General features: G+C 41.5%; 1 protein-coding gene across 1 annotated transcript in view; it reads right to left on the bottom strand.

Moving 5' to 3' along the window:
• Positions 1-12,992, bottom strand: part of TRABD2B (TraB domain containing 2B) — a 288,315-nt gene that overhangs the window by 40,059 nt on the left and 235,264 nt on the right. The window contains exon 7 of the mRNA XM_062004363.1: positions 8,212-8,302. Within this exon, the coding sequence (XP_061860347.1) occupies positions 8,212-8,302 (91 nt within the window). The remainder of the gene's footprint in view (positions 1-8,211; positions 8,303-12,992) is intronic.

The raw sequence follows: 12,992 nt of genomic DNA, 5'->3' as shown, positions 1-12,992 counted from the left end.
AGCAGATGCTACACATGCTTATCAGCCTGACCCTTCACCACAGTTCTCCTAAAGAGACTCTCACACAGTTATTTCAGACCCAAAGCTGGGTTGTGGCAAACGTGAAGCCACCTGGCTTGACTGAGATACCACAATTTGTTAGAAGGGAGATTATTTTGCACTGAAGTGGATGAGAAATGGCACAAGGTCACATTGCACACGCATGCTAGAATGACCTCCTACCTGTGGGGGCAATTCAGAAAGGTTTCAGTAAATTTCACAGCTTGCCACAGGAAAGTTCACCCACAAGGAGTCATTTGGCCATTGTCACCAATCACACCAGTTTTGGTGGGTTTCTAACGCCATTTAAACTGTGAAGAACATCTCTAGGAATACCTGATGACTCATGAAAGATGGCAAATGTTATGAATTCCTGTGTAGAAAACTGTATTCCCAAATGTTTTCTTTTAAGACACTATTCTTGAAGGAATTTTAAGTGAAAGTGCTAATGAGAAAAGTCATTGACTCCTTTTTTTTTTCCAGTTGCTGTTTTTAGGACATCATGCATGTTAAAGGGCTCCCTGCCAGCAAAATTACTAGCAATTACACTCATGCTGAATCAAGCAGCTCTATTGATTGCAACAAAACCCACAGACCCGTTGCTGAAGGAAAAGTAGTCAGCTCTGGTTGTGGAAAAGCTATCTGTCCTAACGTGTGAGGTCTCTTTGCCTGACAACATGATAGTGAAGGTAAGGGAAGTTGGTGCTGCAAAGACAAAGTGACAGCAAACAGACCACAAACTTCCTTAGATAAACGACATCTTTCAAACCACACAATACCACTTGATACCTTTGTGGCCCTTGAGCTGTTACAAAGTGCAGCTGCACTTCATCCCAGATTGATATCGCTTGGGACAGAGGCCATCAATCCACAGGACAAGTGCAGGCTGAATACACAAACACAAAACTCAGGCAATCTCACTGTTCCAATATAATGCTGGAGAGGGGATGGTGCAAATTTTCCGAAGGCTTAAATGAGTCTAGCGATGCTGTCTCATTTGAACATGAGGCCCAAGCCCTTTAAGGAGGAGGTTAATGCGTCTCACAGAAGGATTAGTCATCTAAAACTAGTTAGATGCCTCCTGCAAGCAAGCTGGTCCTGCTGTCCACAACACCCACGAGCAGCCCTCTGGAAAAGCCAATGTTTTTACATTGACTATAGTAAATATCTGCACAACTGTGTGAACATACTCTTGGTATTCTACCAATTCCCTCTTGGCTCCTCACAACCACAAAAAGGGGAGAATCAGCAACAATCTCACATTAACAATGACCTTAATTAACAAAAGCTACTGGTACTGATGGAAGCCTTGTTGTTGACTTCAGTGTCAACTGAAGTGTTGGGTCAGTTTTATGTCTAGTAACTATACACCAGAATTTTCATCTTATACTAAGAACCTTAGGTGATGTGCATGAGTGTTGGTTGGAAGCAAAAAGAGGATGAAAAATCAGCTTCTCCCGTGGACACAAGAACTCCAAAATTTGTCTAGGAAATAAAGAACTATGTCTGAACTGTTGAAGTCTCTAAGGCCCTGTAAGTTGACTATTAGATAGTTTATGGAGTATGAGATACAGTTCTCCTAAAACTGATGGGCTACAGAATCTAGAAACCTTAGCACTGACTTCAGGGCAGCTCAGCTAGCCATACTGCCCTTGAGCAAAAAGCAGCAAGCCCAGGTTCCCCAGTGGTCCTGTGTGCAAATTTCAAGGGAACACAATGATATGGAACATGAAACAATTTTTTCAAAAGAAACCAGAAATTTTGCCAAGGCTAAAATCTGATTATAGGAAAAAGTGAACGTCCTACTGGGAGAACTAGGCAAGCACAAAATTCCTGGGGAGTTTGATTCTGTGTTCTTTCACCAACACCATGAATTACCTTGCTCTTTCCCGTATTTTTCTTTTGTAACAAGTTGTTAAATTCCTCTCTTTCAGAAGGCGTTGGGTATTTAAAGGTGGCCGAAAGAGCACGCACAGGCCCTAAGTAATGTGTTGCTCAGGAAGTGACAGGATAATTAAGCTTCTATGGCTGAGAATTTGACTTTGCTTCTTTACCACATCTTGAAGATTTTCTTCAATTTCTTTTCCCCTAACAGTTACTTTGACTGGCTCAGGTTTTGTGGCTGTAAGGTAATTAAAGACAAAAAGGCGATTAAATTGTGAAGGGGTATACTTTAAAGGCATGTGGGAATCCCTTGAAAATGTAATGTGCATACTTTCATGACTAAATATTTTAAGCCTTAAGTAGACCTATTCTCCAGTGTCAGACGAGGCAATGAATTTGCCAATGCATGCAGATGCATTTAATCCCCATACACCTCTACTGCAAATTATGCTGTCAGAGAACCCTTTTAAATAATGGGTTTGCATTTCTTCTGAGGGAAGGAAACTAGTGAAGGGAGTATGATCTTCAGGCTCAGATCAAGCAAAAGATCCAAAGGTTTACAACAGGATTAAGAACTGCAGCATCCCAGCAGGGAGGTTATTCCACCCACAGGAAAAAAAACCCACCCAAACCAACAACCAAACCTGTGTGCATTTTTCCTGTCTCAGAAGAGATGGGATCCAGAATGGGCTAACATCTTCCCAGCACTTCTGGTTTTCTAAATTAACTCTTTTTTTCCTTTCCAATGCAAGTGTTGCTCCTTTAATTTTTTTTGCCTAAGCTTGTCTCTTTTTCTAAATAAAATTTTACTTATTTCACTCAAACTTAACCTCCTCCCAAACACACTTCAAACATTACCAGCTAAGCAGAGTGCCAGGCTGGCACCAAAATGCCAAAGTCACTTGGCCATCCCAAGGAACTTGGCAATTATTGTGAGACTCCTCAGGGCTCCTGATGATATCCATAAGTTTCTGCGATGTAATCTATTGATCTGGCACTTGTACCAATTTGGTGCTGTTAGGTCAAACATTTTCCCATCTCTGCATATTGCTTCATGAAGGTTCAGGATCCTGATGGATTGAAATGGCCCTGTCACTGTGTGGACTGTTGGGAAGAAACTGGCATTCATAGTGGAGTAAAATCTTCCACCATAAGACAATGCTGAGTAGGAAAGCCAGAGTCATACCTCTATGATGCTATGGGAAAAGGTGAAGGCACAAGCTCTTTGCTTCAGAAAGAAGGAAAAGAATAAGCTACAAGAGCAAAAACATGTTGCTTTCACTGGGCCAGGAAGTCCAAACATAAAGAGGAAGGATAATTAATTTCTACAGCACAAGTTTGAGAGCTTACAATAAACTCTCAGATGGGCAGAAATAAAAGCTTGTCCTGAATTCTCCCATTCTGAAAGAAGGTAGCATTGAGTATAAAATCAGAATGAGCAGTTTGATGGAAATGGGCACTGCTGCATGTTTTTCTGGCTGAGAGAATGGTGTGTGGTACATCAGGCCTTGGCGTGTGGCAGAAGGTCAGAGCTGATTCTGAGAACGCAGTAACAATGGACTCATCATGGACACAGGTGCTTCCGGCATTTATCTTGCCATTTGGCTGTTTCCAATTAAATGTGAAGCAGCTGTGGCCCTTTATCTGCTCAAGTCACTGGAATCCATCTAAAGGGAAACTTTCTTCTATCTCCTCCTCTCACCCCACCCCAAGCATACAGCTCTGCTTTCTGAAGACCGAAAAGGACAGGGATGGCCAGTTGGCAGAAGCTCCACAAAAAAAGCTGCATTTATTATTTCAGGGCAAAACAAGGAGATACTGATTCAGCCATTAATTTTTCCAGTGCCTTTGTTTGGGGACAAGGAGGACAGCCAGCAAAACAAGAAGTAAATATGAAGGCTGATGAAGGTTGTCAGGCAAACAGATTGAGGACACTTTCCCTCGGGCAACAAAACAAACGAATGAAGCCAACGTGAGGATAAGTTCTCAAATGTTTATGGCATTGTACTGCATGCTGAGTACAACAGGGTTTTTTTTTTTAGGGAAAGGGATCGAGCTTTAAAGAAGGTATTTCCAATAGTCAGCTGGTGGGATTCTAGGAGAGGCTCAGGAAGGTCAATACTGAGCCACCAAGCAGATCAACAGGAGCTAAGAGACTGCAGAAATCCAGTTGTCAAGAGCTCCCAGATAGCTCCACACCAACTAAATGTACTTTATATGAACTTTTGTTTGCCAGTTCATTGATTCTGGAACCATTAAACCCCCTCCATGTCTTGGCTATCTCTTCTAGCCTGCCAAGATCTCACTTTTTCCTCAGTACCTTAAAGTAAGGGAAAACTTGGCTTAACTTTGTGCTTGTCACTACACAACAGATATCTGAGGCTCTAGGTATTCGTTTTGGTTGGCTTAAAAAGCAGCCATTTCACAACCCATCCTTATCATTCTGGGCAGAGGAAGCCAACAATCTTCTGGCTTTACCCAGCCTGTATAAGCATAAACAGCTTTGGTCTTTGTCCTGTTTCGCTCTTCAGAAGGGTTTTCTGATACACAAGAACAGTACTAGTTATTTTCTAAAAGCATAATCTCTTATTCTTTCTGAAACTGAAATGGATGACAAAGCTTAAACACTCATCATACCAGACTACCTCACTTATTTATAGTACCACTGTTTCATTATTATTGAAGAATAAAGATCAGACTACTAATAATTTCAATCATCATCATCATACTGTTCTAGGAACAAAGCTATTAAAGAAAATTGGTATTTGCTTTTTGGGCAAGGCAGCAGTGGTAGCGAGTAGGATGTAGCATGAATGTTTTGCTAAAGCTACTTTCATCATTTCAGATAATGCTGCTTCTCATTTAACCTGAGAAAGACTGTCCTGAAAAGTACTGTCAAAAACTCATAGATATTCATCCAAAACCACCCTCAGGTTCAATATGATATACCTCCAAAGGTTTCTATGTGCCAGCTCAAATTGTTCCTCTTTGTCCTTCTGCTCACAATCCACACACGAAAATCCTTTTTAAAATTCCCTTGGTCAAAACATAACCACACAGCTGCTTCAGTTTTTCCAGCCCTTGCATTTTTTTCCATGTGCTGCACACCCCCACCAATCTCTACATTAGAGTCCAGCTGATCTTCCCTGAACACCATCCAGTTTTTCGTTTGTCAATGCCAGAATGCAATGCAGTGGGCTTGCTTCCCTTATACAACTTATTTGGAAGTAATGCAGAAATGTCTCTTTTGGGTTTCAGCAAGGGAGAGAAATACCTCTTATTTCATGCATGGCTCCATAGAATCAAGAAGAAAACATCTACATCTTTATAATCCAAAAAACAATTTCTGCTTGCAAGCAGCTCCAAATTTGTTGAGCTTCTACTTTCTTATTCTATGTATACATGTGGTTAGTAGATGCACTATCCTGAAACGGTTTCTCTTCTGGCCCTTTCCAACTGTTTTCAAATGTTTTTATGCCATCTTTTAAAAAGCAAAGAGGACAGCAAAAAAAAAAAAGTAGAGAGTAGATAAAAATACAAAGTTCCTTAAGACCCTCAATTACAGCAACATCACCCCAACAAGACATCAGTTAACTCACTGTACTTTCTGAATATGCCATCAACTTTTGGCATAACTGACTAGATGGTCTCTTGCAGCTCACCCAGAAATCAAAAAATACAAGCTATTGTAAAAAAGAAAGACAGAATGGCTTGCAGCAGCCTCCTCACTTGGGGAGCCCCAAGCTCTTCTGATGTGGCCATACAGCCCCAGCTGTACAGCAACAAAAATACAGTCCCTCATATGTAGGTCTGGGAGTCTTTTTTTTTCTAAAGGCAGCAAGCTGTTTCCAGTGAATATATCTAATTTTTCATTAGTCAAACTTTCTGTAATCTTCTACTGCTTCTACACCTTGAGCAATGCAGTTTAGTGGCAACTCTGTACTTCTTTACCATGCCATTTATTTTCCTTTTTGTATTCTCGTCTAAGACTGGCTCATCTGCCTGGACTATAGGAAAAAGTACAGAGCATCTAATCTTTATAGAGTACATATATTTTGTCTCAACTCAACCCAGTACTCACACACAACAGTTATACCCTTTAATCAAGTTTTACATATTCGATGTTAGGAAGAGACCTCACTGGAATTAGAGTACTAGTCCAGACAAAGGGACCAATCAATGTTCTGGTCTGGAGCTGGGAGCAGAAGCTACCAAGTACAGGATAATGAGGACATATGCATCATTCTAGGCAGCAATTCAAGTCCACTCACTTTTAAGACCATTCATAGAATGGTAGGGGTTGGAAGGGACCTTTAGAGATCATCTAGTCCAACCCCCCTGCAGAAGCAGGGTCACCTAGATCAGGTCACATAGGAACATGTCCAGGCGGGTCTTGAAGACCTCCAAGGAAGGAGCCTCCACAACCCCTCTGGGCAGCCTGTGCCAGGGCTCCCTCACCTCAACAGGGAAAGAGTTGTTTCTTATGTTTAAGTGTAACTTTTTGTGTTCCAGCTTCATCCCATTACCCCTTGTCCTGTTGCTGGCTACTATAGAAAAAAGGGATGTCCCCAGGGACTGACAATTTTAGGGAAGTCATCGTGAACAAGAGATGCTGCTGCCAAGGTAGGGGAATGTATACACAGAGGTGCCCCATATTGCAAATAAGTCAGCAATAAGCAGTGGCTTTAAGCTTCCTGCCATATCCTGTTATTTCAAGTTATTTCATGTGATGACATGTATAGACATATCCCAAGACTGTAAAGAGTAGAGACTATTCTTGGATATCTCTCACACTACTGTATCTTTCTTCTCAAGGGCTTGCAAGCAGCCAATAAATTAACAGTTTCACAATTTCCAGCTGAAATACTTTTCATGGGAAGATGATACTTTCAAACTAAATGAAAATTTCTGTGGAAAGTGCCTGCTTCCCTGAGAGGAAAGTTTGTCAGAAATCTAGGAATGGTATATACCTCAGCTGTTTCAGTATAGTTTGCTTGATTTTTCTGTTTTGATTTATTTTTAGACACAGGCATTGTTGTTGATTTTAGCTCAATTTTCCAGCTCCAGTCAGTTACAGTGTTTACTGCTCTTCCCTGTGCCATGTTGACTTTTCTCCCTCTGCCAAAGTGCTCCTTAAACCTCCACTGAGCATATGCTCTTCCTTGTGTTCGATAGCTTTTTCTTCCTCTTTCCCCCATTGTTATTTAAGACTGTGCTTTTATTGCTCCACATATTCCAAGAAGCATTTAGGACAAATGCTCTGTCAAAGACACTCGTGTACAGTTGAGCCATATTATATTCTATATGAATCATTGCGGATGTTTCACAGAAAAAGGTTACATCAGCCAGATTTTCCAGCTATATTAAACATCAGGCAGGGTCTACTAGCCCTGAAATTAATCCTCCATATTGAAACTCACCTCATGTTTGGCCCGTGTCATGTCTGCCCACCAGGGACAGGAGCATGCTGCTAACACTTTCTCCTAATGAGGATAACACTCCTATGACAGGGCAATCTCGGCCAATTTTCATCTGCAGAACGCAGGGGAAAGGCTAACCTTGCAAAGCTAGATGGTCTCTCACCATTCCTCCCAGTTTTATTGTCTATGATATCTTCAGGCAGAGATTTCCTCTCAATGACCGTGAAAGAGAAAATCTAGGGGAGGAAGGAAGGCTGTTTCACCAAATGAGGACAATTTTGTGTGACATTTTAAGTGACTGTAGATTGCCAAGAGCTTGGTAATCAATCCCTCTTTCTTGCCTGCTTCACTTTATCAGATAGATGGAGAAGCTTAGGGAATATTGAGTCTCCTTCCACCTACCCATCACACTTTCCAAGATGCATCTACTACATTAAATCTGGTCCTTCAGGCAAAACTGTAATCCTACCTGAACAAGAGCAGCCTGACAGAGAGGCCTGAAAAATGAAGTTGGTGGCAGTCCACTGCTCTGCAATGGAGAAGCAACTAAAACCCCACAGAGAGAGAAACACAAAACAGCTACGGGGGAAAAACAAGCTGAATGAGATGTTTCTTGTAAACAGAAAGAAACTATGGCACTTCCAATCTGGTATATATTCAAGCAGTTGTGATATGAACAACATCACCACACGAAAAACGTCACTGAGGCTCCATATGTTTGCAAACTCACACAATGGATGCTTTACAATGCACTTTTTGTCTGGAACTTGGGTGGGAAAGGGAAGTTCTTCACCCCCTTGCTTAGTTGCAGAAAAAGGGAGAGAAGAAAGGAGAGAAAGTGTTCAAGAATCTGTGGGCAGCTGCTTACTTTCCAATTGGTTGTCCAGGAGGGGTGTGCTCCACTTCAAATCCTGCTTGTCTCAGTACATCAATCACAGTGTTGTTACCCAGGAAATGACCTAAAATACAGACAGAAAATAGTACTGTCAATCAAACTGCTCCTTTCACTCACTTGAATTTCTCCTGTTGGAATGACAGGTTTGGGAGGCAAGGTTACCAGTTCCAAAAGCAAGAAAAGCACGTTATGCAATCTGTGTAATTCAGACTTGGCTGAGTCACCATGTAGCCTGATACAGTCTTCTTCCATCTTTTTACCCTTCCCTTCCCTTACACAGCCAAGGGACTGGGTGGATAAAAGAAAACCTACACAAATTGCTAGTGCTGTCAGCTGCTGTGGTCATTTTTAGTATGTGCATGGACTAAATCAACTTCTAACATGGATATCAGGAAGACTGAGCAGTGGCAAAAGAGTATTACTACAGCTTTGACTCATGAATTGGAACAGCTTACAACCCCAGATGTCTGCTCTGCCCATCATGGTTCAGGGACATCTGCTTAAGAAGAAGCTCTGAAGATGCTGTACTGCATGCTCAATGCTTATCTACCTAAAATGGCAGTAATTCAGGAATTGTTTCATCAACCACTCAGCCACCTGCACAGCAGGGTAGGGAGGAGCTGGGATGGTAACCTTATCTCTCCCAAAACTTCAGTCCTGTAAATCAAGGCCCTTCACTGGATGTGTAAAGGTCGCATTCCTGTTCACAGAGGTAACAAAGAGCCCAATAAGTATTGCAGCATGTGCAGGCTTTGAAAGAGTTTACTTAAGGGAGTTCTATATACTTGAAGGCTGAACCAAATCCCGCTGGAGTCAATGGGAGCCTTCAAAGGGCTTTGGGTACAGACTCAATAAGGCAGCGTAATCCCTCCGAAGCTTTCAATTTATTGTCAGAGTCTCACATTGTTTTCAGGATGAGCTAGACATATAAAGTAAGAAAGCAAGAAGTCCACTAACAGGTTTATTAAAATCCATGTAGCCCAGTCTTCAACTGCAGTTCATGGCAAATGCTAAAAATATGTAAATAAACACATCACACCCTCCTCCACTATGTCCATTAGCCTCCAGCTCTGCAAGGCTGGGTGACCCCCACTTACACCCAGGTCATTGCATCCTACTGCAAGCTCTGAATAGACCAATTCACCACAAATGTGCTCAAGCTTCTGCCTCCGTGTACTTTTTGCCCCGTGACATCTTGCAGCAAGGATTTCCACCACGTGCCACGTGTTAAAATGCACTTGTCTGGTTTGCTGCTGCTTGGAGAGTGTGTATTTGCCTTAAGCACCTGTAAGTGTTTGCAGGAAATGTTTGTAGCTACCTGGCTCCACAGCAGAGACAAATGCTCTGCACAGAAAAAACAAGACAGCCGGGAAATGCCTGAGTTTCTTCATGCACGCCACTGTGTAAGGAGCTGGCGTAACAATCAGCTAAGTCACTCCTAGGACACTTCACCCATACTACACAAAGCTGCTGTGAATTTGAGAGTAATAGAGCCCTTAGTAGTATTCACTAAGCCTGCATCTCTCTGCTCACACTGCCAACAAGGGTGCTAATTCGCATCAGTTGTGGGAATGATGTAGTCGTATGGCTTTTAGTGCAACTTGCAAGCACTGGTAAGAGCTTTTAGCCAAAAGACATTTCTTTAAATGATTAAACGTACATTTGCAGAGCCCGAGTGTGTTCCAGGATTCCTCCACTTCCTTTTAAGAAAACTCAAAATTTGATTTTCCCCTGACAAACTTACTTACAACAAAAGCCAAAGGAGCAGAAAGCAGTCCCAAAAATGTGTTACACACCCCCAGAGATCGAAGAAATGAGACATTTGTGAGTGATTAACTGGATTTGATCATATCCTGGTTTTTTATGCGGTAGCCAAGGCAAACAAAGGGTCCCTATTCTGTCACTGGCAAAAAGACACTGAGGAACCAGAGTCAAAGGTGTCAAAGTCAGCAATGTTTCTGAGTCCATGGTACAATGCTCTACTTTCCCTGAACCAGAGTCTTAAATGCCAAGAGATTTCTTAATGTAAACCATTGTCCTGAATCCAGCAAATCTTTGACATCATGAGAGTACAAAAGCACTCAATTTTAATTGCCCTCTGTGTGGAGAGAGCTGCTAGCTCATTGGACTGGTGATCTGCTGTGCAGGACAGCAGACAAATGTAAGCATGGCGAGACATGTGTTTCCACAGAGGAAACCACCCTGAGATGTTCAGTTCTCTGCCACACCCTCTTCTTGAGAGTCTGTGTTGGATTTGGCCTGCAATTATGTGGAACAGGCGAGGTTCCTGACAAAGTAAAACCCACTCATGTGGGGAATGAATGTCCCCATGAGATCAGGGACTCAATTGTCTTGTCACAAATCTCCTTAGCCTTGAGGTTTATTCCTTGACTTTTGCCTTTCTCAATATGAAGGAATACCAGCTTCCATCAAAAAAACCCTAACAAACTCCAAATCTCTGAATAAATGGAAATCATCATTATGAACTTCAGCATGGACAGAGTCATTTCATTTTAGGTCTACAATTCAACACATACTAAAGTAATTTCAATGCCCCAGTTCAAACAAGAGAAAAGAAATCAAAACAACCAAATGAACCCAAAGCAAGAAACTAACATCAAGGTGACCTTCAAACATTTCTCCATTCTACATACATCCCAGAGCCTGAGGCTTTAATAGCCACTGGGAAATGGCATGAGCAGGTCTTTGCAAAGCTTTACTTTTAGAATCTGCTTTAAATGTTCCTGTTGCATTATCCTACAGACACCTTGGTGAACCACCACCTGTCCTTACCATCAGCTTGCTCTCTTAATACATCCTTTCCATCTGATTTCAACAGTTCTATATGGACCAAAGCTGATTACTAATTAATTTCTCGGCTCAATCTGAATCCACAAGGTGAGATTGGTTTTGTATCCAGCTGTTTAAAGCACAGTAACACTGCTGCAGCCAACTCTCCTCATTAGGCACAGCACAAGCAACTTGAAGTCCTGCACTACCTCAGTGATGGGAAAACTGAAAATCTGCATGCTCAGACCAATAGCTTTCCCACCTAACACAGATATCTTCTGAACAGTGATCCATGGAAAGGAGCTCCTCAGCATTAGGAGAGAGGCGAAAGAGGAAGGTTTGAGGAAAAAGATGGCACTTGAGAGGTCCAGTGCAGGTGGGTGAAGTGTGAAACATGAAAACACCTTTTTGTCATTGCTGTACTGCCAGGGTTAAAGAACTCCTGGAAGAAATGCCTTGGCTTGCCTCTTGCTGCTAAGTCCATCATAATTACCCTTCCCAGGTTCAAAATCCAGGAAAATTTTCTATATGAGACATTTATGACATATAATAATCCTTAGTCACATACAACTTGAGATAAACATTCACTTGTTAGATACTGACAACACTACAACATCTTTGACAGCTTACAGCACGTCATGAAAACCAATTTAATCTGTACACTAGAAAAAAACATAAGCCCTGTATCAGTGAAAAATATCAAATCCCTGCCTCTGGCTGCCCACATGTGCAAATAGAATATGTAATAATTGCCAGATTTTTTATAACATCAGGGGATTTAATTTTTCTTTATAGATGTAAAAAAGTAACTCCATACACATGTGTATGTGCATGCCTCTGCTCTAAACTTTAAAAAATTTCTCTGCCTGGCTTAGAAATTTTCATTTAATAATCAAGAAAGTATAACTAGTGGAAGGTTAGTGCATCTATCAGACAGACTGGAGAGACGGGAATGCTCGTGCTTCTCCATCACTGTTCCCTCATCAGTCTAAATCTGAATAAACTATTCATGCAGTTTTAGTCAAATTTACCTTGACAGGTGATGAAAACTGGATGCAAGAGGTCAGAACACCAACTGCCTCGGGAAATCCATGCAAGTATGGGAAGAGGAGAGAAAGATTTTCTAGACAGGGACTTGAAGTGAAAGTGTGTACTTGGGCATGGAAATATACAGTATAGCATCTCCTAACAGATTAAGATAAAAACCAAACAACCCAAACCTGTGGATGAAGTACTTCCACCCTCTAAGGATAAGAAGATACTCATGGGATTTGCTTGAGGACCAGACTCAGTGCTAAGCACAGTGTCATTTAGTAGTTTAAACACAGATGTAGTGGAGTACTGTGGCTCACTGCAACTGGAGGAGGTTTCTTCGTTAACTTGACGAGGCCAACATCATTCTTTCACTCATGTCTTGTTTTTTTTTGAGACAAGACCTGGAGACACTGGAGGAACACATTGTACAGCATGGTTGCTAACATTAATCAAACACCTTCTGTCTCTGGTTTGCTTTTTTACTTTTAATTAAGAGCTGTGCTTTGGACAACACAAAGCAGATGCATGTAATGCTTTTCCTTATCTCCACAAGGATACATTTTTCACTGGAAGAATAAACCATTTTGGTTTTTTATTAAAAGGTGAAAAGCACATGGTTCCCTTAAAGCATGTGCATGCAAACACACACAGTGCTGAAAAACCTCAGTTTTCTTCCTTTCTTAGTAGAATATCCTGAGGCAGAGAGAAATACACTTCTCAGCCAACTCTAACAGTAACAGACATGTATTTTCTAATTGATCACAGAAACTAAAGCTGTCCTTTACCATTTCAGACATTCTGGTGACTCCCATCAACAGCACACCTAAGCATCCTTCAAAAGTTAAATGAACTCAGGTGTTCCTACACAGAAAAACATAACCTTGTTTTGATGACAGAAGAGGAAAAAAACATTTTTAAGCAAATGTTAT

Source organism: Colius striatus, chromosome 10 (genome assembly GCF_028858725.1).
Source record: "Colius striatus isolate bColStr4 chromosome 10, bColStr4.1.hap1, whole genome shotgun sequence".
NCBI classification, from domain to species: domain Eukaryota; kingdom Metazoa; phylum Chordata; class Aves; order Coliiformes; family Coliidae; genus Colius; species Colius striatus.
Note: the sequence above shows the minus strand (reverse complement) of the source record. Positions and strands in the feature narration are given on the sequence as shown.